This window comes from Pseudophryne corroboree, chromosome 7 (assembly GCF_028390025.1).
Source record: "Pseudophryne corroboree isolate aPseCor3 chromosome 7, aPseCor3.hap2, whole genome shotgun sequence".
NCBI classification, from domain to species: Eukaryota; Metazoa; Chordata; class Amphibia; order Anura; family Myobatrachidae; genus Pseudophryne; species Pseudophryne corroboree.
Genome location: NC_086450.1, coordinates 173,382,800 through 173,408,969, shown reverse-complemented (window position 1 = coordinate 173,408,969; position 26,170 = coordinate 173,382,800). Strand labels below are relative to the sequence as shown.

At 43.5% G+C, this 26,170-nt stretch overlaps 1 protein-coding gene across 3 annotated transcripts in view; it reads left to right on the top strand.

Moving 5' to 3' along the window:
* The window catches only part of RAB3GAP1 (RAB3 GTPase activating protein catalytic subunit 1), a 289,227-nt gene that overhangs the window by 23,790 nt on the left and 239,267 nt on the right, over positions 1–26,170 (top strand). For all 3 annotated transcript variants that reach the window (XM_063933781.1, XM_063933783.1, XM_063933782.1), the window contains exons 2-6: positions 1,203–1,258; positions 1,416–1,491; positions 1,588–1,726; positions 7,690–7,768; positions 23,246–23,362. In XM_063933781.1, coding sequence (XP_063789851.1) covers positions 1,203–1,258; positions 1,416–1,491; positions 1,588–1,726; positions 7,690–7,768; positions 23,246–23,362 — 467 coding nt within the window. The remainder of the gene's footprint in view (positions 1–1,202; positions 1,259–1,415; positions 1,492–1,587; positions 1,727–7,689; positions 7,769–23,245; positions 23,363–26,170) is intronic.

Sequence of the window (26,170 nt, the reverse complement as noted above, 5' to 3'; positions counted from 1 at the left end):
GTGCCTCCCACGGCACCTTGGGATCTCGATGTGGTGCTGCAGTTCCTCCAATTGGACTGCTTTGAACCATTACAAGAGGTGGACATAAAATATCTTATGTGGAAGACCGTCACACTGTTGGCCTTGGTTTCAGCAAGACGTGTGTCGGAGCTGGGGGCTTTGTCTCACAAGAGCCACTATTTAATTTTTCATGAGGACAGAGCTGAACTCCGAACTCGTCAGCAATTTCTTCCGAAAGTGGTGTCTGCGTTTCACATCAACAACCTATTGTGGTTCCGGTTATCACCAACACTTCCACTACTTCAAAGTCTTTAGATGTTGTGAGGGCTTTGAAGGTATACGTAAAGAGGACAGCTCGTCACAGGAAATCCGACTCGCTGTTCGTTCTATATGATCCCAATAAAATTGTGTGTCCTGCTTCAAAGTAGACAATTGCACGCTGGATCAGGCTCACTATCCAGCATGCTTATTCCACGGCAGGTTTGCCGGTTCCAAAATCTGTACAGGCCCACTCTACTAGGTCGGTGGGTTCTTCCTGGGCGGCTGCCCGGGGTGTCTCGGCTTTACAGCTCTGCCGAGTGGCTACTTGGTCAGGTTCGAACACGTTTGCTAAGTTCTACAAGTTCGATACTTTGGCCTCTGAGGACCTTCAGCTTGGTCCGTTCTGCAGGAACCTCAGCACTCTCCCACCCGGTTTGGGAGCTTTGGTACATCCCCATGGTACTAAATGGAACCCAGTATCCTCTAGGACGTAAGAGAAAATAGAATTTTAATTACCTACCGGTAAATCCTGTTCTTGTAGTCCGTAGAGGATACTGGGCGCTCGCCCGGTGCTTCGTTCTTCCTGCACTGTTACTTGGTTAAGTATTGTTGGTTCAGCTGTTGCTGTTGCTGTTCCTGTTTAAAGTTGGGTTAGCATAGCGTTCCTCTGTTTTGTTAGTGTCGGAATCTCACCACTATCTTTATCCTTCTCTCAAAGTATGTCTGTCTCCTTGGGCACATTTTCCTAGACTGAGTCTGGTAGGAGGGGCATAGAGGGAGGAGCCAGCCTACACTATCAAATTATTAAAGTACCCATGGCTCCTAGTGGACCCGTCTATACCCCATGGTACTAAATGGAACCCCAGTATCCTCTACGGACTACGAGAAAAGGATTTACCAGTAGGTAATTAAAATCCTATTTTCTCTCCATCCGTATGTAGCCTGAGTCCGAAGTGTTTGAGATCACTGACTTCACCACAGCTTCTGAGTGGGAGAGGTAAGTCGGTGTCACTGCTACAAGTCATCACCTTTCTTATATAAATCTTCACGACTATGTATTAAGTGTTGTTACTACTCATCTCTAACATAACCTTTTACTTCTCATTACGTCACCATAACTGTGACATCTATTTAAACTGGCATCTTTTTTATAGATTTATTTCAAAAGTTGAAGAGGTCTTGAATGACTGGAAGCTGATTGGAGTGTCTTCAAAAAAGACCCCGGAAAAGGTAAACCTATATGGTATCATTTAGGAAGCACCAATCAGTGTTGTACAGTTCCCGTTAACCCCAGCTGCTGTGGTCTGACCATCTTCTGTGTTATAGGGAGAGTTTACTACTGGCATATGGGAAGAGAAAGGATGCGAAGTCTTGTTTGCTGACTTCAAATTCTTCATCAAGCACCATTATTTTGTGCAGGAGTCAGGTGAAAAACAGGAGAAGGAAGATGAAGTTGAAGGAGAAGGTACATATAATTATTATATTGCAGAATTATTGTTATCATATTGTAGAATACAGTATTTCTCCTTCAGGGTCCATAGGCTTCGCAGGAATACCATGGAGTTTAGGTGGTTTGGAACGAACCGTGCACCAAACAGTTAAAGCTTTTCGGTCCCAGAGTCGTCCTCACCTACATTCAGGTCCATAAATATTGGGACATCGACACAATTCTCATATTTTGGGCTCTATACACCACCACAATGGATTTGAAATGAAACAAACAAGATGTGCTTTAACTGCAGACTTTCCGCTTTAATTTGAGGGTATTTACATCCAAATCAGGTGAACGGTGTAAGAATTACAACGGTTTCTATATGTGCCTCCCACTTTTTAAGGGACCAAAAGTGATGGGACAATCAATTCAACAACTATTTCATGGACAGGAGTGGGCTATTCCCTCGTTATTTCATCATCAATTAAGCAGGTAAAATGTCTGGAGTAGATTCCAGGTGTGACATTTGCATTTGGAATCTGTTGCTGTCGACTCTCAATATGAGATCCAAGAGCTACCACTATCAGTGAAGCAAGCCATCATTAGGCTGAAAAATCAAAACAAACCCATCATAGAGATAGCAAAAACATTAGGTGTGGCCAAATCAACTGTTTGGAACATTCTTAAAAAGAAAGAATGTTTCGGAGAGCTCAGCAACACCAAAAGACCCGGAAGACCACGGAAAACAACTGTGGTGGATGACAGAAGAATTATTTCCCTGGGGTAGAAAAATCCCTTCACAACAGTTGCCCAGATCAAGAACACTCTCCAGGAGGCAGGTGTATATGTGTCAAAGTCAACAATCAAGAGAAGACTTCACAAGAGTGAATATAGAGGGTTCATCACAAGATGTAAACCATTGGTGAGCCACAATAACAGGAAGTCCAGATTAGAGTTTACCAAACAACATCTAAAAAAGCCTTTACAGTTCTGGAACAACATCCTATGGACAGATGAGACAAAGATCAACTTGTACCAGAGTGATGGGAAGAGAAGAGTATGGAGAAGGAAAGGAACTGCTCATGATCCAAAACATACCACCTCATCAGTGAAGCATGGTGGTGGTAGTGTCATGGCGTGGGCATGTATGGCTGCCAATGGAACTGTTTCCCTTGTATTTATTGATAATGTGACTGCTGACAAAAGCAGCAGAATTAATTCTGAAGTGTTTCGGGCAATATTATCTGCTCATATTCAGTCAAGTGCTTTAAAACTTATTGGACGGCAGTTCACAGTTCAGATGGACAATGACCCGAAGCATACTGCGAAAGCAACCAAAGAGTTTTTTAAGGCAAATAAGTGGAATGTTATGCAATGGCCAAGTCAATCACCTGACCTGAATCCGATTGAGCATGCATTTCACTTGATGAAGACAAAACTGAAGGGAAAATGCCCCAAGAACAAGCAGGAACTGAAGACATTTGCAGTAGAGGCCTGGCAGAGCATCACCAGGGATGAAACCCAGCGTCTGGTGATGTCTATGCGTTCCAGACTTCAGGCTGTAATTGACTGCAAAGGATTTACAACAAAGTATTAAAAAGTGATAGTTTGATTTAAGATTGTTTAGTTTGTCCCATTACTTTTGGTCCCTTAAAAAGTGGGAGGCACATATAGAAACCGTTGTAATTCTTACACCGTTCACCTGATTTGGATGTAAATACCCTCAAATTAAAGCGGAAAGTCTGCAGTTAAAGCACATCTTGTTTGTTTCATTTCAAATCCATTGTGGTGGTGTAGAGAGCCCAAAATATGAGAATTGTGTCGATGTCCCAATATTTATAACCCCTCCCCAGCCCCAGGCTATTCAGTTTTGTTTGGTGCCGACAGCAGGAGACTGCTGCTGCAGCCTCAAGCTTTTTTTATGTACCACAGCTGACAGTGCCAGGGGGCTGATAGAGCAATGGTGCTGCTGCTCCTTCACTCCCGCCGTTGCCGCAACACTGGTGACGAGGTCCAGTGTATTGGCGCGTGCCGGTAAAGCTTGAGCTAGCTATCGCTTTTCTGTGCCCAGGACCACAGCTGGACAACGGGGAAAGGTAAGTGGTGGTTCAAGGCCTCCAGAGTTGGAGACGCTTTGGAGGCGATGATTTTGGAAACCGGGTCGCTTGTGTCTTCCGCTAGACCACCACGGCATATATATAAACTAGCATTGGGACGCCTGAAAGTGGTATTATTATTATTATAGTTGCACTCTACATATGTGTTTAACTATGTCCAAAGGCAAGGGCTCTAAGGATAAGGGGGAGTCTGGGGCTCCTGTACTGGTTTCATGCAAGACCTTCTCAGTCAAATTAGACGTGCATGATCTTGTGCAAGATGGTCTCTGTTTGAGGTGTTATACTGCACCATCACTCTTGACTTTAGCACCTGTTCTAGAACCACCATAGGTGACTTTCTTTGTCTCAGGTTGTGACTCAGTTAGTAGAACGCTTGCTCGTGCCTACTCTGACTCTACAACAGGGGTTCCCTCTACAGTCTCGAGCTTTGTTGTTGCTTACCAGAGCTTGATGAGGGAGAGTCTGAGGTGGACCAGGATGATTTCCTGTCCCCGGGTGTTGAAGCCCTCATATATGCCATTAGAGAGGTGCTTAATTTCCTTAATAAGGAGGAATAGCAGGCAGAGGAATTGTATTTTGATGTGAAGCCAAAGTCCTCTGCAACCTTCCTGGTTTCTAAAGAATTAGATTCCCTGGCTAAGGCAGCATACTTCTCTCAAAGTATGTCCGTCTCCTCGGGCACAGTTTCCTAGACTGAGTCTGCTAGGAGGGACATAGAGGGGAGGAGCCAGCACACACTATTAGTTTCTTAAAGTGCCAAGTTCCAGTGGACCTGATCTATAACCCATGGTAATCTAGTATTCCCCAGTATCCATTACGAACTACGAGAAAAGGAATTACCGGTAGGTATTAAATTCCTATTTTCTGCTGACAGACAAGATAATGGTACTCCAATCTCGTCTGTGCAATTTTCTTCAGCACCAGCGAGTGTCCATACACTCAGCCATGCAGGTCCTGGGGTCCATGGTCTCCACCTTCGACAAGGTGGAATATGCCCAATTTCACTTCAGACCTCTTCAGCACCTGATTTTGTCACAATGGAACAGACAGCATCATCTTCTCAGAACCCAGGCAATGGTGTTGGCTCGAGAGGTTTGACTGTCGCTCTTGTGGTGGCTTCAGATGTCCCACTTGGACAAGGGCCATCCATTTTGGATCTTTAATTGGTACTACTCACTGACGCACCTGGCTTGTGGGTATTACTATTATATGGTCACTAGCTCTCCTCTTCTAATATGAGTGTGTTTCTTGAGTGTTCCATTCTTCTTTCTCATCTGTCCTGCTCCTGCCTTGGGCTTGTTTACTAAACTGAATGGCCTGGGGATGGGGAGGGGTTATAGGTGAGAAGGACCCAATGCATTCTGGGACCGAAAAGCTTTAACTGTTTTGGTGCCCGGTTCGTTCCAAACGACATAAACCCCATGGTATTTCTGAGGTGCCTATGGACCTTGAAGAAATAGAATTAACCATGGTAAGTCTACCATAACTCTTATTTTGACGTGTATATAATTTTCCTAATAAGCATCCTTGACATGCTGTACACTGTAGCCTCCATTACTGAACTGCAGTCTTATACACCGTGAGAGCTGACAGGCGGGAGAGGAGATAGTGCCAGTACTACATTAAGTGTGAAAACTGGATTCAAACTTTTGTATGTGGATTGTTAATGTATGTGCTGATTGAATGGTAGTTGCATTAGCCCACGAAGGACGACTTTTAATATTTTAATATACATCTTTTATATATAGTAGTTTAATCTGCCATGACAGACTTTATCCACCAGTGCTCTCTGCTTCCTTCTTCCTGTACTGCCAGTCTCGCATCTGCATTCTGGTAAGGTTGTGGGTCTGGGTCCCACTTAAGTAGAACATTTGTCCCTATTACAATAGCTATTCAAAAGTATCATGAAAAATATAGCTTGGTCAAGGGCTCCCTCTGCTGGCATATAAAGAGTAGACAACTTTTGAAAATTTAGCTTTGGGTTAAGACATAGGGGGAGATGTACTAAGCCTGAAAAGTGATAAATATCACAGTGATAAAGCACCAGCCAATCGGCTCCTACCTGCCATATTACAGGCTGTGTTTGAAAAATGACAGTTAGGAGCCGATTGGCTGGTACTTTATCACTGTGATATTTATCACTTTTCAGGCTTATTACATCTGGCCCATTATACTGAGTGTTTCATGGGGTCCAGCACTAGCGAGCAGTCCATATATAACATTCCGATACAGCTGGGAGCACTTCGGCCTGGCCACTAGTGATTGCTCCTTGCAGTGCACCAACATCTTGGGTGAATGCAGTGTCTGGCTTTCTTCATTTTATCAGGCTGTGGTGCGCTTGAAGAATAATAGACCAAAACAATATTTAATCCTATTTTAATTTTTTTTTTCCAATGATTTGTTATCAATTGAAAGCCCTATTTGTCAAATCTGAAATTAAAACGTAACAATTTATCCCTGGGAAACTGGCACATTTACAACATATGACCATTGAATGAAGAGGTTAAAAAACATTGACACAGCACCTTTTATGTTCTATGAGTGTCCATGATTATGTAGTATAGGTCAATAGTGTTATAAGTAGTAACATAATCTCTATTGTAGAGTGATATGTATCTACATGCATGACACCTTTTGTTAATTATTCATGTTGTCTAGCTGTAAAGTATATATACATACAGTATATACTGTATGTAAATAGGTTCCCAGTCCCCTATAAGCAGGTAACTACTTATAGAGGACTGGGAACCTCTATTTATTGTGTGTGTGTGTATATATATATATATGTATGTGTGTATATATATATGTATGTGTATGTGTGTGTGTGTGTGTATATATATATATATATATATATATATATATATATATATACCGAGAGTGGCACCAGTTGAGATGTGTATTTATGGTTTTCACTTGGAAGGGTACCTGGGACTTGATGTCTTGTATTGTAGGAGTGTATAATATATATAAATATTGAAACTTATTCCTCCTTATGCCATCAGACCACATCACGTGCCCCTGCAATGCCCATAAGACCACACCACATGTCCCTTCAGTGTTCCTCAGTCCTCCCCACATGCCATAACACCACAACACATGCCCCTTCACAGAAGTTCATGCTTCAAAAAGTAACTGGACAGACCTGTGTGAAGCCCCGCAGCAGAGAAGGAGAGAAGAACCCTGGCCACCAGAGGAGTGCAGGCACAGGGGAGCAGCATTGCAGTCAGAGGTGTCTCTGCTCCTGTCAGAGATGTATCTAGAGTGGGAGTACCTGCTCTCAGCAGACCTTGGAGCGCTCTCTGGAAAGTCTATTGGTCTGCTGGGCACTTGGCCTGCCTGACTGAGGAGGGTAATGTCTCCACTCAGGGGGAGTGTCCAGATCAGACTGATTATCCCATCAGTGTGGCAAAAGGGCAGGACACATTATTGCAATCGCAAAACAGGTAGGGCGCAGAGCCCTGCTAATTTCTACCTAACGGGACCATTATTTGCACAGGAGGTGTGTTATTCCATATAATATGTGTTTATTTAGTAACATTAACATTTGCTTATTTATTGAAGCTCATTAATGCAGATATATAAATTTCCTAAATTTATTGCATCCCTTGAGAATTATAGAAAGTTGTAATATTTTGTTGTTTCACTGAGCACTAATTATAAGTGATGACATCACATCTCACCGTTTACACATCACTAATGTATTATAGCCTTATAATAGTACCTTGAAGAAAGAAAAAGAAAAAGAAAAAAAAAGTCTCCCCATTATTAGTAATAGAAGTTGTTACTACTGAATGTTGTCATATTGTACGGTTTTTCTTGCTTGTAGTAATAGTTATTATTTCCAGTATACTGGGTATCACACCTGTGTGTTTCTCCTAGATACGCTTCCAGTCTGCATGCAGGACTTACTGTGTATGAGCAATGACTTCCCTGCCATCGCACACTGCCTGGTCCGATGGTACGTACTCAGTTTATCTATCTTTTACAAGTAATAAAAGTGTAGGGTAAGTTTTGTGTATACATTTGCTGACTTAGAATAATTTCTGTTGAAACCACCAGGGCAGAGAAATTGTTCTTGCCATTAAAGTTCACACTAGAAAGCGGGGTCCAATGCCCGAAGACTGGGGTATAGAGTGCCATGACTGGAGTTTTGATGCTTTAAAGTTACCTTCAAAAGCTCAATCTCCTCCTCTCTATATCCCTATTGACTGCCTAGGAGTTCAGGTTTTTTTTACAGTGCTTGCTGGAGCTAAGCACCTGATTAAAAGATGCTGAAACCATCCTTTTCCAAGGTAGGTGTCTCTTCTTGCCAGCAATCTGCTTCAGCCATGGGATCGCCTCTGAAGAGACCTGGATCCATGCACCTTTGGGAGGTTCCCGACACCATATTACACACTGGAGGTGCGACAGCAAGATAAGTGGCACCACGTTTCTCTTATTGCAGGGAGCCGGATAGTAGTCATGATGAACCCTCAGCATTGAGGCCTGCACAGTATACATTTGTGCAGGGTGCCTGGTGTCAGGGAGAGGGTAAGGAGGGCTGCCTGTCGTAACATCCTGGCACAAGACAGAGGGAGGCTAATATGTATTCTTTTAGATAGCAGCCAGCACTTAGTGCTGGGTCCCTGTGGGAAGTACAGTAGCATCTCTTCAGCATGCTGGGGGGTTCCAAGTTAGGCAAGGCCACCAAAATGGACATGGAGACATCCTCCCCTTTCCCCAGCTGCTCTCTTAACTGCAGTGAAGTAGTGGTGAGGGGAGTTGGGTTTTCTGTGGGCTTTTCGCTTATTCTGCACTGTGTCTTCTGCAGCTCCTTATTCTCCTGTCCTCCTCTTCTTTTTGTTTGTTTGTTATGATTTATTTCTAGGTCTGGGAAGGGAGTACATCTAGTGCGAAGCCTGTAATAAGGACAGTAGATAAAGGTTTAGCCACTTCCAGATGTTGCCCCCAAATTGTATTGTGCTCTGTCATGGTGGATGACCTGGGTGCAACATGTGCAGTGGAGGAACATTGGCTGTGCTCACCTGTGGTAACTCCCAGGCAGCCAATTGAGTTATAGAGGAATCTTGAGCTTTTGGTGATAAACTTAAAGTACCCCAAATCCTGTTGCTGCACCCTATAGCTCAATTTTGTAGTTTCCCACCTAAAACTCAATGAAAAAGATAAATTGCTGCCTGGAACTAAACCTATGGGGATATCACTGAAATGTGAATGACGGGCTCTGATGGGGAACCTCCGTGTACCGATTAATTACGGGAGGGGATGGTGCTAAAGGGTAAAGTAGATTTCAGTGAGTTAGACCCAGACAGCACACAAACTAAAACAGTGCAGCGTGAAGCAGCTGTTATGAGATTACTCATGAATTATAATTGAGTTAATTTCTAATTCTGTTAAACAAAAACGCCATCTAGTGGGATTAGACACAACAGTGCAGCCACATCTAAACTATGGATCTGTGTAAGGTTGTAGTTACAGATGTGTCCTCTTACATCCTTTGTGCAGTCACGCTAAACAGCCCTTCAAGTTGCGCCATGACATGGCGGGACTCGGTAGCGCAGAGCGTCATCTGCATTTTTCCCACGAAAAATGCGTCTTAGAAGCAATGTGATGCATTAGGACGCACAATCAGCTGTTGATTAGAATGATATGTGGCATGCCTATATTCTGAGTGTGACTGCGGCTGCATCAGCATCCGAAATGCCATGAAAAAACTGAAGCATAGCATTTTGCGGTGCAGCTGTATTAACCTGGATAAGGCATAAGGAAGTGATAAACCAGTGATAAATGCAAGGTGATACACGCCCCAGCCAACCAGCTCCTAACTGTTAATTTATATATTGGAGCTGATTGGCTGGTGCGTGTATCACCTTGCATTTATTACTTCCTTATGCCTTACCCAGGTTAATACATCTGCCCCTTTATTTGTTACGCAACTTATAACGTACAAAGCAAAGATGTAAGAGGACCCATCTGTAGAAGTGAGGACATCTTTGATTACTGCTTACACTACCATTAAAACATATATGTAATAACTTGTCTTTTGTATGGATGTGGTCAATATACCGCCTGTCAGGATACCGACGCCGGAATCCCGACAGACGTATAAATGCCGACGCCCAGTATCCTTACAGAAACCCGGTAGAATAGTGTGTCGATCGAAGCTCAGCACCGTGCCCAAAGCGTGGCGAGCGCACTCGCTGCCAGGATTCTGACGCCGGGATTTCCATACTGAATCCCTTTTGTATTAACTTGCACCAGCTGCTTATATAGTATGGAGGCAGCCATATTGTAGGCTGAACCAGTATCTAATCCTAATTCTTTTTCGGCTGATCACTGGATATAGATATAGAGATACTATATGTGTATGTATATATGGACCCACCTCTCATGCCAGTTTAGGTTGGCATAAACTGAAGAATAATGTAATAATGTAGCTTTCAGAATTAAAAAAAGACAAGTAATGGGTTAAGAGATCACAGCTGTTCTGCAGAAATGAAAATAGGCTTGACTGGGTAAAAGCAGTGTTTTTTTACATATTGGCCATAAACATGCTGAGAAGCTTTCTAAATAAACCCCTGTAACAAAGACTGTCAAACATGGCGGAAGGAGCATGATGGCTTGTCTACCAAACTTATGCAGCTGTTCTCAAACTCAATTCTCAGGACCCCAAACAGTTTCTTCCAGGTTTCCTCTCTGAGGGCCTAATTCAGACCTGATCTCTGTGCTGCAAATTTGCAGAGGTCTGCGATCAGATAGTCGCCGCCCAGACAGAGTGATAACCCGCCCCGTGCAAGCGAATGCATTCGTACGCCGTGTGTAAACTTCACCAGTCAGCGGACAGCTGCAAATCCGTTTGCAACTCACTCACCATTGAATGATTTTTCCAGTCTGTGCGCAGCCCAGGACTTACTCATACAGTGCGATAAAATCAGGCAGTTTTGGGCCAGAGCTGACGTCTCACACCCTCCCTGAAAACGCTTGGGCACGCCTGCGTTTTTCCTGACACACTCAGAAAATGGCCAGTTACCTCCCACAAACGTCCGCTTCCTGTCACTCACCTTGCATATGCCTAGCAATCAACATTTTCGCACCATTCTGACGCTGTTTGGCGTTGCGCCTGTGCATTGCAGTGCATGCGCAGTCATTCGATAATCGTCCGCTGTGCGAATTCGCAGAACAGCGATCAGGTCTGAATTAGTCCCTGAATAACAAGTCAATGAGTAATGAATTCACCTGTGCTACTGTAAAATGTGAACACTTTAGGGTCCCGAGGACCAAATTTGAGAACCCATATCTCTCTGTTTTCAGGGGATCAAATGCAAGTGGACAAATCAACATAATCATAAATAAAATGTTAATTTTTAATACTTTGTTGAGAATCTTTTGCATACAATTACTTTGTGAACTTTGGAACCCATAGACATCACCAAATGCTTAGCCAGGCCTTTGCTGCAGCTGTCTTAAGTTTTTGAGGTCAATCCAATTAGCTGCAAAGGGTGTGAAGTGCCATTGCCGCGGCGTTTTAAACGGCGGCAACGGCACCTGATCTCGCACCCTTCGCAGACTGGACTCTGCCTGAATTCGCACAAAATAGCTTACTAACCTATGGGGAAGCGAGCACTGTATGTTCCCGCAATATCACCACGGATAATTGTATTGACCCCATAATTTGCTCGTAGTTTTTTCTGCCTTCAGTTTTGTCTTCAGCAAGTGAAATGCATGCTCTATTGCTTCTGTCACATCATCAATAGACACTAGTGACCCAGTGCCATTGGAAGCCATGCATGCCCATACTATCTGTCTGCCTCCACCATGTTTTACAGATGATGTGGTATGCTTCAGAACATGAGCCATTCCAAGTCTTCTCCAAACTTTTTTCTTCCCAAAATTCTGGTACAGGTTGATCTTAGTGTCATCTACCCAAAGAACGATGTTCCAGAACTAGGCAGGCATCTTTGGATTTTTTGTTTTCTAACCTGGCCTTCTATTATTGAGGCTTATGAATGGTTTGCACCTTGTGGTGAACCCTCTGTATTTGCTGTCATGAAATCTTCTCTTTATGGTAAGCCCCGTACACAAAGAGGAGATGTGTGCTGGGCGATCTAGCACAGGCCGCTCAGCACACATCTCTCCCCTCGCTCAGCACACAACACGTGCAATGAGCGATCTGACTAGATTTGGCATGCGGGGCCGTACATCGCTATTGCTATGGGGATACAGATGGAGAGATCTGTGCTTAGTTTCTAAGCAATCTAGAATTTAAGCACGGATCTCTCCTTGTGTACCCCCCTGTAGGCTTGGATAATGATATGCCTACCTCCTGTTGTTAATACGTTTTTCTTTACCATGAAAAGGGTACTGCGATCATCCACCACTATTGTCTTCCATGGATGTTTAGGCCTTTTTGTGTTGCCGAGCTCACCAGTGCATTATTTTTTTCCCCCTCATAATGTACCAAACTATTGATTCAGCCGTTCCTGAGGTTCCCACTATCTTTTTGTTTTTGCAGCCTAAGTGTGGCCTTTTGCACTTGCATTGAGAGCTCCTTTGACCACATGTTGTGGGTTCACAGCAACAACTTTCAAAAGAAAATGCCACACATGAAACAGCTTTTGAGGCAATTGTTCAATTACTTTTGGTCCCTTGAAAAAGAGGGGGCTACATATTAAACTGCTGTAATTCCTAAACCCTTCCTCCAATTTAAATGTGAATACCTTCAAATTAAAGCTGATAGTCTGCACTGCAGTTTAAAACCATATTTATAATTGTAAGGCACAATGGAATATGCTGCGCTATATAAGAAAATATTAATAAATAAAATATAACTAAAGGGCCCTACACACTGCACAATAGTAATGAAAGATATGAACGATCTCGTTCATTAAGGAACGAGATTCCGTTCATATCTTTCTGTGTGGAGGCACCAGCGATGAACGATGCGCGGCCCCGCGCTCGTTCATCGCTGGTGACCCGTCGCTTGTGCATGCAGGCCAATATAGACGATCTCGTCCATATTTTCCTGCACTGCTATGGAGCCGGGTGCCTGGGGAAGTGAAGAAACTTCACTCCCCCCGTCACTGCCCTCTCGCCGCCGGGTTGCCCGTCGGCCGTATCTGCCGTCGGGCAGCTTGGCGGCGGATCGCGCTGTGTCTAGGGCCCATTACTTGAATATGTTTTAGCAAACAACTATATTAACAAAAATTGTGTGTGTATGTAAATACATAATGTAACATAATACACACACATAGACAGCAAGTAAACACTCCGTTCTTTAAGTAAATATGTTGGAAGCAGGAAAATGGGCAAGTGTAAGGATCAGAGCGACTTTGACGAGGGCCTAATTCTAATGGCTAGATGACTGGGAGCAGAGCATCTCCAAACCTGCAGATCTTGGACTTCATTCAGTAAGGATTGTAAATTCAGCTAAACAGCAGAATTTCCAATCCTTTTTTTCACATGCTGGGGGCCACCAATTGCAGGGCAAGGGCGGCCAGCACGCAGTCCACCATCCACACACTGCGATCATGCTGTAATTGCTATCGCGCCACAATTACAGGGTGATCACAGACATTATGGCAGCTGCGACAGCAGGAGACCCACCGCCATTTTTTAGTTCGGAGTGGCTGCATGTGTTGACACACAGCTGCCCTGAAAACACAGATGACATGTCCCCTGTTTGCACCGCCATGCCCCTGTTCGCTAAGCGCCGCCCCCGCAATGCTACTTTTCCCCCTAGAAAATGGAGTGCTGTCGCCCCGCCAACGCCTCTGCCTATCCGTCCATAATTACTGAGGGTCACCCCCGCATTAGGAAAGGACAGGACCTGCGCATGCATGGGAGGGCCCTATTTTAAAAAAAATGTGCTTGCATCGCGATTGCAATGCGAGCTGAATAACCCCCTTGCGTGGTTTTCCTGGTATGCAGTGGTTAGTTCCCACCAAAAGTGGTCCAAGGAAGAACAACCGGTGATGATCTGCTGCTAATGCCTTGGTGGCAGACACCAAAGGTTACCTTCAGGGGATGTGTGAAGTTTTTTTTTTTAATAAACTTTTTATTAAAGAGATCACAGTGTAATACAAAGAAGTATACATAACAGCAAAATATATTCACGTAGTTAAAAGAGTATGCAATAAAGCTAAGTCATAACAATCAACTGAGTGATCCATTTTGTTTACTGAGAGAGGAGAGTGTCCTCACAAAGGACGGTAGATCAAACCGTTAGAGGACAAGGAATGAGAAATAGATAGAAAGAGAGAAAGAAGAAAAAGAAGCAGAGTAGAGTGATACCATTGCAGGGGGACCCCGAGAGGAGGGTCACAACCAAAAGGGGAAAATGATATATATTTAAAAAAAAAAAAAAAAATTAGAAAAAATCAATATGTCTATCTTGTGTGGGATATTGGCCGAAAAATGGGGAAGGGGCATGTTGAGATGTCAACCAGGGGCTCCAAACCTTATCAAAGGATTTGGCAGAGTGTTTAATTATGCTCGTCATATATTCCATTTTATAGTTAAACCAAATACGTGAGATAATAGAGTTTAAAGAGGGAGGAGAGGGCTTCTTCCAATCAGTTGCTATTTGACATGTCGTAGCATTTATAATATGTCACGCCAGTGTGTTTTGATGTCTAGTTAAATCAGGAAACCCCAGTGGGAGAAGGAAATATTTAGGGTCATAGGGGATGGGAACCTCAAGAACACTGGAAATTAGGAATATAATCTCTTTCCAGAGTTTAGTGATTTTAGGGCATTGCCGCCAAATATGCATAAAGGTACCCTCTTCAGAACATCCCCTCCAGCATCTGTCGGAGGTATCAGGAAACATAGCTCGCAGCCTGGAGGGTACATAATACCACCTATAGATCAATTTGTATACGTTTTCCTTAATTTTGACACATATTGAGCTAGAGGCAGCATTGTCCCAAATCTCCGACCGGTCTTCAGGGGTCAGGTTAGAACCTAAGTCCCTCCCCCACGCAATCTCGTGAGAGTCTCCTGTGGCAGAAGCCTCCCTGCCCAATAGTGCGGAAAGATTGGATATTAAGCCTTTGGTTGAGGAGCGTTTCCAACATAGTGTCTCAAAGCTCGTGAGTGGCCTTTGAATGAGATTTCCCATTTTAGAGTGGAAATGTCTGATCTGTAGGTATTGATAGAAGTCTGCAGGGAGGAACTCAGTCCGTTCCCGAATCTGGGAAAATTGGGGGAAGCAAACATCTGTAGTAATGTCATTAAGATATAGAATATTACCCCTCTTCCACCGAGAAAAAGCCAATCTAATCAAGCCCGGAGGTAAATCAGGATTATGGAATAGAAGGATTAAAGGGGACGGGCTGGAAGTTAATTTGTATTTCCTATTGACATAGTCCCAAATGGATAAGGTGCGCAAAACTATCGGGTGAGAGAGCACCGATCTGGGGCGACATGTTTTAGGGAGCCATAGTAGGGAAGAGAGCGAGGAAAGGCCCAGATCATCCGCCTCAATATCAACCCAGACCTTTCTCGCCTCGGGATTGCACCATTGCACACAGTGAGCAAGTTGAGCTGCCAAGTAATATTTTTTGAAGTCGGGGATACCCAAACCTCCACTGCGGGAATGACGTTGCAATACACTCAGTTTTACCCTAGGACGTTTACCGGCCCAAACAAAGTGAGACGTATGAAATTGCAAAAATTTAAACACATATAAGGAGGAATATATATTGGGAGGGTTTGAAAAAAGTATAGGAGCCGAGGGAGTACGTTCATTTTCACGAGTTCACGCGGCCAATCCATGCGATAAATTGGTTGGACCATGAGTGAAGATCAAACTTGATTTGGTCCAATAAATGAGGAAAATTAGTTTGGAAAAGCTGGTGGTGGTTGCAAGTCAGGAAGACTCCTAAATACTTAATTTTTTGTTTATGCCATGCGAACGGAAATGAGACTTCTAAAGTATGCTTTAATAGTAGCAGGAACATAAAAATCAAGTACTTCCGTTTTACTGTTATTCATTTTATAACCGGAGTACGTAGAGTAGGTGTTAATTTCGGAGAAAAGTGGTGCCATAGAATGGGCAGGGTCAGAAAGGGAGATTAGGACATCGTCCGCATATAATGCTATTTTATGTTCTTTGAGACCCACTGTAACCCCTGTGATCGACGCATTACAACGGATCCTCGCAGCTAGAGGTTCCATCGTTAAAGCAAAGATCAGGGGGGCGAGAGCGGGCAACCCTGCCTGGTATCGTTAGCGATCCCGAAGGTAGAGGAGGAGGATTGGTTGACAGAGACCCTTGCCGAAGGAGAACGGTACAATGCTGAAGTCCCCTCATAAATTCTTCCAGAAAAAACAAATTTTTGTAGAACTTCAAAGGCAAAAGACCACGAAATTCGGTCAAACGCCTTTTCGGCGTCCAATGCCAGTATAACTGCAGGCAGTTTCTGTTTATTGATAGAGTGAATTAAATCAATGGTTCTTCTTGTATTGTCAGGCGCTTGGCGCCCTGGTATGAAACCCACCTGATCTGGGTGAATCAGGAGTGGAAGGAGAGCCAATCGAGAAGCCAGAACCTTGGCGTATATCTTCAGGTCAACATTTAGTAAGGAAATAGGCCTGTAATTTTGACATAATGTAGGGTCTCTGTCCGGTTTCGGGATTACCACGATATCAGCCTGGGTTGTAGCTGGGGCAAATGATGCCCCTTCTAGAACATTATTAAAGAGGGAAGTAAAGTGTGGGGCAAGGCCTGCGTCAAATAGTTTGTAATATTGGGCTGTGAACCCATCAGGGCCTGGGACTGCTGAGGACCTCATGGACTTAATAGCTGCAATAGTTTCATCCACGAGATAGCTTTGTTCAAATCTAAGAGCTGGTCGTCCGTAATGCAGGGTAGAGGAACCGTCGAAAGGTATGAACGCACTCCCTCAGACCCAATGGTGGTGGGGGGGGGGGATGCACTCTGAAAGGTTGTAAAGTGATTCATAATAGTCTTTAAATTCGTCCACCATTACCTTAGGATCATAAGTAAGGGACCCCAATTTGTTAGAGTATATTTTATCAATTGAACCTAATGCTTGTTTACGTCTCAGTTTATTCGCCAGAACAGCTTCAATCTTGTCAGCTTTGTCATAAAAACACTGGTGTAATTTTTGTAAAATAATTGCTGTGCGGTGGGAAAGGAGAGCATTTAATTGACCCTTAAGATTTTCTATGCGTTGGAGCAAAGAGGTACATTGAGATTGTTTATACTGGGAGGTCAAAGTGGCAATTTGAGATTCAAGCAACGTTATTTCCTGCGCAGTTTTTCTCCGAATAGCAGAGGACTTGGCCATCAATTGGCCTCTAAGAGTGGCCTTATGCGCCTCCCAGATAATTCCAGGAGAGATATCGTGAGAGGCGTTTTCTACAAAGTAGTGCTGAATTGCAACCCTTATTTCAGCTTGGGAGGATGGGTGTTGTAGAAGGGAATCGTTCAGGTGCCATTTCCGATCTCCCTTGGGGGCATCATAGATATCTAGTAAAATATATGTTCCTGGGTGATCGGTTCACGTGAATGGGACAATCCCGGCATCTGCGATTGGGGACGTTAAAGATTGGGATATGTGTATCATGTGGATACGGGAGTAAAGTTGGTGTGGAGCGGAAAAATGAGTGTAGTCTTTGGCTAGAGCATGTTTCAGGCGCCAGGAGTCACGGAAATTATACTGTTGGAGGTAGGAGAGAAGGGTACGAGAGGCCTTAATTAAGGGAGCAGCTGTCTTACGAGGAGCGGGGGTAGTTCTATCAATAAGAGGGTCAAGTACAGCATTAAAGTCTCCCCCTAAAATTATATGTCCTCGAGCGATCTTACCAACATGTCGAAACAATGATTGAAAGAACTGGGATTGTTCTTGATTAGGGGCATAAACTGAAATTAAGGTCAGTGTTTCAGAGTGCAGAGTGCCAACAACCATTATGTAGCGCCCTTCTGGGTCAGTCACTGTTTTAATGTGCACAAAAGGAATTTTACGATGTATTAGAACAGCGACACCCCTTTTTTTACAGTTAGCGGATGCAAAAAAGGATTGAGTGAATTGTTTACCCTGAAGCTTCGAGTGAAGGCCCGTAAAGTGAGTCTCTTGAAGAAACACAATATCGTCCCTCTCCTTTCTGCAAGCGCTCAACAATATGGTGCGCTTTTTGGGTGAGTTGAGTCCATTTACATTGACAGATAACAACTTAAGTGCCATGGGATAACATTAATCGGGTCGCTATGCAGGAATCACAATAAAAAAAAAACCCTGAATGAAAACCAGACCTCTCGGGGACCACCCCGCCGGAGCAGGCTGAGAGAAGAGAAAGGAAGACCAGAGTAACAAAGAATAGAAATTTGAGAAAGACTAAAGAAGCATAGGCGCCAACAAAGGCAAAAACCCTGTAAAGAAAGGTCCTTATGTAGGACCGTTATAAAAATTTGTAGATTGATAACAAGAAACATCAAAAGAGGGTGCATGGGGGTCGTGGGAGAAATACGCAACATCATTGTAAACCTAATCCTTAACAATCCGACATATGTCGGAACATCAAAACTAAGCCCTACAGTGGGGCCTTTCACCTGTAACAATCCAGAGACTGGGGGGAGGGGGAGGGAAGGGAGAGGGAGTAAGGGAGGGGAGGGGAAGGTGAGGGAAGACAAAAGTAACAGTAGCAACATGTCCCGGCCGGGACACTTCCGGGGAACACAAATTATAAAGTTAAGAACATATTGTAATATAAAACTTAATGCCCAACATTAATACTGAAAAAGGATATCACAAGTTGGCTCCGAGTGAGGGTGAGGACAAGCCTGTCCACTGTGAAGTTGTTGTTTTAGTGGCACGAAGGGGACCTACACAATGTTGGGCAGGTGATTGCAATATTTTGGTTGATGGGTATAAAAAAAATAAAAAAATTATATTATATATATATATATATATATATATATATACACATACACACCCCTTTCGCACTGAGTAGCCGCTTTATTAACCATAGTTGCTCATAAAGCAACTATGTAATCAATCAATCAATCAATAAATTAATCCATCATTTAGCAGCAACTCAATACATAAAGGAATGCAGACATGGTCAAGTAGTTTAGTTGTTGTTAAGACCTATAGCGGAATGGGGAAGAAATGTGATCTAAGTTACCTTGACCATTGAATGGTTCTTGCTGAACATCTGATCTGGAGTTTCCACACACAGCAATCTTTAGAGTTTACAGATAATGATTCACAGAACAAAAACGGTAAGCGTCAGATCTTGGGAGAGGGAGAAAGTGCTAATCAGTCAGCTTCTGTCATTTTACAGCCTGTTATTGATTGGTTGGTACTTTATATGTCTCCACTTTATCTCAGTCCAAGCTTTGATACATCTCCTAAGTCAGACTGATAGGAGGGTGACAGTAACTAAAATTGCCATGTGATAGAACAGTGGTATGCAGAGGAGTATTGCTGAATGTACAACACTTTAGGGTAGATGTATGAAAGATGAGTTTTTTTGATTCCATCTCACTTTGACAAAATGTATTAAGCAGCCAGCATCTGATATGGGAGTGCGTTATCTCACCTCTCCAGTGATACGCGACCTCCCACACCAGCCTTCTTTTTCATCGGCCACACCAGTAGTGCGCATGCACCTTCATTCTCATTCCCATTCCCAGGGAGCCCAGCGCTATTTTCAGTCTCTCTGGCTCACTGGGCATGCACGAGATCTAGCTATTATCGCAAGATCTCACATGCAGCCCAGAGCTGGCAGCCGCCGCAGCCAGGGACAGTGCTGTCTCTGGCTGTGGTTTTTGGGCAATGACACATGCAGCTGTCAAAATTCATAGCTGCAGGTGTCAGAACAGTCAGTGCTACTGAGCGTTCATACATTTCTCTGCATATCAGTTTGCTATCTTGTAGATAGCAGTGCCCCTGTCACTGACAGCACATCTCCTCCTTCATACTTGGGGGAGAAGCGGTATTAGCGCACATAATGGCTCTGATACTGCTTCTTCCCCATAACGACTGTTCTTACATCTACCCTGTTGAACCTTGAAGTGGGTACCACTCTTGTCAGCAAAGACCAAGATACTGAGGCTACAGTGGTCACATGTTCACCAAAACTGAACAGTTGAATAATTAACAAAAAACAAAACAAAAAAAAAACCTCATGTAGCCTGTGGCATTTAAACAATGTTTAATTGGTGTAAGGGACACCACCATGGCAACCCACAGTCTGAACAGCAGAATGTGTCATGGATTCATGTTGTTTGCGTCCGTTTCTGATGCTGCCATCTGCACGTTGTGGCATAAACCGCTAATGCACATCGCCTACTGATTATCTCCTCTCATGCCTACCTCCAAGATTTTGCATGTGCTGCTCCCGTTCTCTGAAATTCTCTACCTCTCCCCGTCAGACTCTCCACCTCTCTACAAATTTTTAAACGGGCTCTCAAAACCCACTTGTTCACTAAACCCAGCTGTCTCTCATCCTAAGCCCTCTGTCCCACACTCACTTTCAACCCCATCTGTGTCACCCTTGTCTGTGTGCTCCTCCCCTGTAGAATGTAAGCTTTCACGAGCCGGACCCTCTTCCCTCGTGCTTTTCCATCTCTGACTTAGCCTTTCTTCCTTTCAATATTCCATTCGACGGTACCAAATCCCCCAGTTTTCTGCCACCCTGATATTTATTTCAGTGTCGTCTGATGATGCAGCTATGTTTATTCACTGTACTTGTCCTATATTCTCTTGAACTGTAAGTCATTGTTTTCTTGTTTTGCCTATTTGTTTATGTACTCTGTAACTGGGTGCTGCGGATCCCATGTGCCGCCATATAAATAAAGGATAATAATAATATTCTGCAGACCAAGCAGAGTTAAAACACAGCCTTAAAAAGTCCTAGGGTAGGTACATATCTTTTATTTATACAAACTTTTTTACTCAATGATTAAAAGGTTTGTGTATTTCTAATATATATTTTATTCATTTTCTCACTGGGGTCCTTAAAAAAAATGTAGAAACCCAAATCAATCAATCAATCAATCAATCAATCAATCAATCATGAGCCTTTATGGATTTAGGGCAGGGGAAGCCAACCCTGGTCCTTGAGAACTACAGTTCATGTTTTCCTGTAGAATGTGTAGGTTAGGAATGAATGCACCATGTGTTTGAAAATGTGGCAGTTAGTACAGGTTGAGTATCCCATATCCAAATATTCCGAAATACGGAATATTCCGAAATACGGACTTTTTTGCGTGAGAGTGAGATAGTGAAACCTTTGTTTTTTGATGGCTCAATGTACACAAACTTTGTTTAATACACACAGTTATTAAAAATATTGTATTAAATGACCTTCAGACTGTGTATATAAGGTGTATATGAAACATAAATGAATTGTGTGAATGTAGTTACACTTTGTTCAATGCACAAAGTTACAAAAATTATTGGCTAAAATTATCTTCTGGCTGTGTGTACAAGGTGTATATGTAACATAAATGCATTCTGTGCTTAGATTTAGGTCCCATCACCATGATATCTCATTATGGTATGCAATTATTCCAAAATACGGAAAAATCCGATATCCAAAATACCTCTGGTCCCAAGCATTTTGGATAAGGGATACTCAACCTGTAATGACAAAACTTGTGCACCAGCTAGTTGGTCTGGAAAATGTGAGTAGTTAGCAGCTCTCGAGGACCGGGTTGGCTACCCCTGGATTTAGGGCCTAATTCATGTTTGTATGCACACGCCCATTCAGCTGCGATTTTTCAGCCTACTAAATTGCTAATCATCGCAACTGAAACTGCCACACAGAAAAGAATATAGATGTCCACTAGAGCCATCGCAATATCCTCAGCAATTGCGTACACATAGGCCCTCATTCCGAGTTGTTCGCTCGCAAGGCGATTTTAGCAGAGTTACACACGCTAAGCCGCCGCCTACTGGGAGTGAATCTTAGCTTCTTAAAATTGCGAACGATGTATTCGCAATATTGCGATTACAAACTACTTAGCAGTTTCAGAGTAGCTTCAGACTTACTCGGCATCTGCGATCAGTTCACTGCTTGGCGTTCCTGGTTTGACGTCATAAACACACCCAGCGTTCGCCCAGACACTCCTCCGTTACTCCAGCCACTCCCGCGTTTTTTCCGGAAACGGTAGCGTTTTTATCCACACGCCCATAAAACGCCGTGTTTCCGCCCAGTAACACCCATTTCCTGTCAATCACACTACGATCGCCGGAGCGAAGAAAAAGCCGTGAGTAAAAAAATCTATCTTCATAGCAAATTTACTTGGCGCAGTCGCAGTGCGAACATTGCGCATGCGCACTAAGCGGAAAAACGCTGCGATGCGAAGAAAATTACCGAGCGAACGACTCGGAATGAGGGCCATACGCAGCATCAACGCAAAAGCGAGGAACAATGAATGAGTATATGGCTACCAGATTGGCCTGCATCATTAGCAACACTGGTGCCATGTTTCTCCTCATACATGATCGCAGCTGAAAGCAGATACACGCCCTGAAAATGACCATGACATACCTACATTTTTGCCGCCACTCCCCATTACCGTCCCCAGATGGTCTCTTCTTGTCAATCACTCTGTTAAAAATCTCACTGCATGCAGAATAGCCAAGGTTCCTGTGCACGTGTGCAGTGCGATCACAGCACATGCGCAGTTTGACGATAATCGCTCAGTTGTATCTAATTACATCCCATCAGGACTGCCTCTGCAGTCTGGTGGGACCACTATGCTATATATAGTGCCTATCCTTGTGTATCCTTCTATTTCCCTATAGATTGTAAGCTTGTGAGCAGGGCCTTCCTACATCTGTGTCTGTCTGTTGTTACGCAGTTTGTCTTATCGCTGTTGTTTGCAATTGTAAAGCGCAGTGGAATATGCTGCGCTACATAAGAAACTGCAAGTAAATAATAAATAAAAACATTGGCATTGCGTACAAACATGAATTAGGCCTTTAGTCTCTGCTAGACAATACTCTGGGTTACTGCACAATTATACTTTGTTTGTTCATAACTTTCATTGTGTGCTGTATATGTTATTAGCCTTATGTTTTTTTTTATTTAATTGCAATAATAGCACATGATAACTATGTAGCTTTACTGCACTCTGTAAATAAGCACCTTTTGGTGTTTGTTGAATGCATTTGTATGAAATATGTGTGGTTGTTGTTCCTGTGTTATTGTAACATTGAGCCATGCTACTGCTCACCTTTTAGGTCACAGCTACTGCAGAAAATCACTGCTTATCACTATTCATGAAATCTGCTGCTGTAATGACATAAGCAGCAGAGGCAAAAGGCCTCTCAGTGCTGCTCACATGTTCTATTTGGAAACTGGGCCAGTATGATTAATGAGTCCCAGTCTGTAGAGCTTCCTTGGAAGCATAAGAATGTTACTGAGTCTATTGTTAATTAGGATAATGCATCTTTTCCAGGTATGGACTGCGTGAGTTTGTAGTCGTTTCTCCAGCTGCTAATGACGCTGTTATCAGTGAATCCAAGTGCAATCTTCTCCTGAGCTCTGTGTCCATTGCTCTAGGAAATACTGGCTGGTGAGTAACAGACGGTGAATAGTTTAATAGTATGGTACAGATAACATTAATGAGCTACAATGTATAAAAGCCCCTTTTCCACTAAAAGCACGGGTCGCAGCCGTGTTGCCTGACACAGCTGCGACCCGTGCTACAGCCCCTTTTTAACAGCGCTCACCAACCCGGCATATTGCCGGGTTGGTGACGCTACTACTGACGCGGCAGGGGTGGCGCTGGGAGATCACATGGTCTCCCAGCGCCGCCCTCCCTATTCACTGTGAACGGGAGCCGTGTCGCCTCGACACGGCACCCGTTCACACTAGACAGCTAGCCGGGTTGAACACATGTTCAACCCGGCTAGCTACCCGGGTAGGATTCCCGGATCACTTGATCCGGGAATTTGCTGGGGAACCCTTTTCCACTAGGGCAAAACACGGGTAAATGCGCGCCCCCGCGCATTTACCCGTGTTTCTAAGAGCTAGTGGAAAAGGGGTATAAGTCATTGGCTTTCAGTAATTTGTATTAGACTGATCTCAACTACTATCTGGCTACAGTGTATTATGCTATTTGCTCTATGAAATCCAGCCTCAATACATGAAGGCTTCAGACCTCTGTATGTTTCTAACACAGCCTGTCTATTCATATGCAGTGATTCCCTACTGCTTATAAGTAAAGATGGTACAAGACACACAGATGTGTAATCATACATCATTGCTGCAGCCCCTCTTAGTACACCAGGTCCCGTGAGACTCTGCTAGAGTTGAGGGTCTTTTTTGTATATTTTTGCCAAAATTGCGATGCAGCTACGACATACTTGGAGATTGTGCTGATTAATTTTATATATTACACATGTATATCTGTGTGCAACGGAGTCTGAATCTGTGTACGAAGTGCTACAATGTAGCAGCGCAACTTTTTGAAATGTCAAGTTCCTCAGTCGCACACAGACATACAAGTGTCGCATATCAAATTAATCAGCACAGTCTCTTGGTGCGTCCTTGCTGTGGAGTTACACGGGGCCTCCTGCTGCGTGGCATACTGAGACTAGAGGTATGAGGACACATTTATATAATGTAATCTGATTCTAAGGGGTAAATTTACTAAGGTGGGAGTTTTCTTTAGAACTGGTGATGTTGCTCATAGCAACCAGTTGGATTCTGCTTAACATTTATCTAGCTGCTTCTAGAAGATAAAAGATAGAATCTGATTGGTTGCTATGGGCAACATCACCAGTTCCAAAAAACTCCCACCATAGTAAATTTACCCCTAGGTCGAATGGGTCTCTGTGCACGGACACAAAGGGCATATTATTGCAGACAGCTCATTTGCAGATCTGAATGATGTATTTTTGCCTATCGCGGTCCTATTCTGAGTTGTAGGGAACTTATATTTGTCTTTCCATGAACTTGGGCGTTTAAGAACAGAAACACTGTAAGCACGCGGACTGCTCTGTCTCTTTGGTGTATTGTGGGTATGTAAGGGAAGCCTGTTTGTGACTAATCTCTTGAACCTAGCGACTGCAGATACTAAATATGACCATTGCGGTGGCAGGAGTAAAATCACTGGGCGGCCCAGCTTTCTGCTAGCAGACGCAAAACCCCCCACATTAGCTGACAGAATAACGAGCGAACAACTCGGAATGACCCCCATGCTTCCGTCTAAGAATGACTGTGATAATCAGCATACCAACCCATATAACCTTGAACCTCCTTGTAGTTCGGGCAGGCAAGCTGGTGATTTTTAACTGTTGTGAAAATATCAAGTCCTGACATGCTTGGACTTATGGTTCCACAACATCTGGAAAGCCGTATGCTGCTTAGCTCTGCTCTAGTCCATATAGTTTAGATAAATCTAGGACAAAATGCTGCAGCTGTACCCATCGCGGGCACCTGAGCTATTGCCATATATAGCTCAGTACATGTTTCACCTGCCCAGATGGCTGTCCACGAGCTCACACTACACAACGTCTGATCGTGATTTGTGGATTAACTAAATATTTTACAGCAGGTCTTAGGTTCTATAAATAACCTGGATACATTATTCTTTATTATGGCAGCCACATGAAGTCCCCAGGGATCTGTGTGGATGGCTTTCGCCTGAGGGCTGCTCCATGTCCCAGTTAAATATGCACATATTTCATTGTATGAAAAGTTCCAGTATTGTGTTGTCACAATTCATTGTCAGGTGCTTCACTTTCATTTTCTAATTTGAGTTTCACCAGCTTTCTTAATTGCAGTGCCCTCACTGTACCTTCTTTAACCCTTTTATTGACCAATACCTTTGTATTGTGACTAAACACAATTGGCTTACAGAATTATTTTGTTTATTTAAAGGTGACATTTGCAGAAAATAGTCAATATCTTGGTTTTTAAAAATATAATCTGTTGAAAATTATATTCATCTATCAAAGGTATTCTAACCCTACTCTAAAGACAGGAAATAGTTTATTATAAACGTGTGTACGTCCAGTTTGCCTCCTCTGAAATAATTATGGCAACAGTCTATCTACAGCCATTCATTCATAGAAGCACCGACTTCTATTTCCCAGTGATGTGCGGTGAGGTCAGTGGCTAGTATCAGAGTCAGATTTACGTACACATACAGATTTAGCCACACTCGTCCATCCCCAAGATGCGTAACATGGATGGTGCGACTAGGGTGCCTATGTCTATGACGTGTGCATACGCACGCCATAGACGTCTATGGAGCGAACCCTTGCTGCGACTAGTTGCAGCACGGTGTACAATGCAGCTTGCGTACGCATTGCAGCAACGACGAGCATGGCTACATCTGTATATGAACCCGATGGTTTATGTGGGCATTGTACAA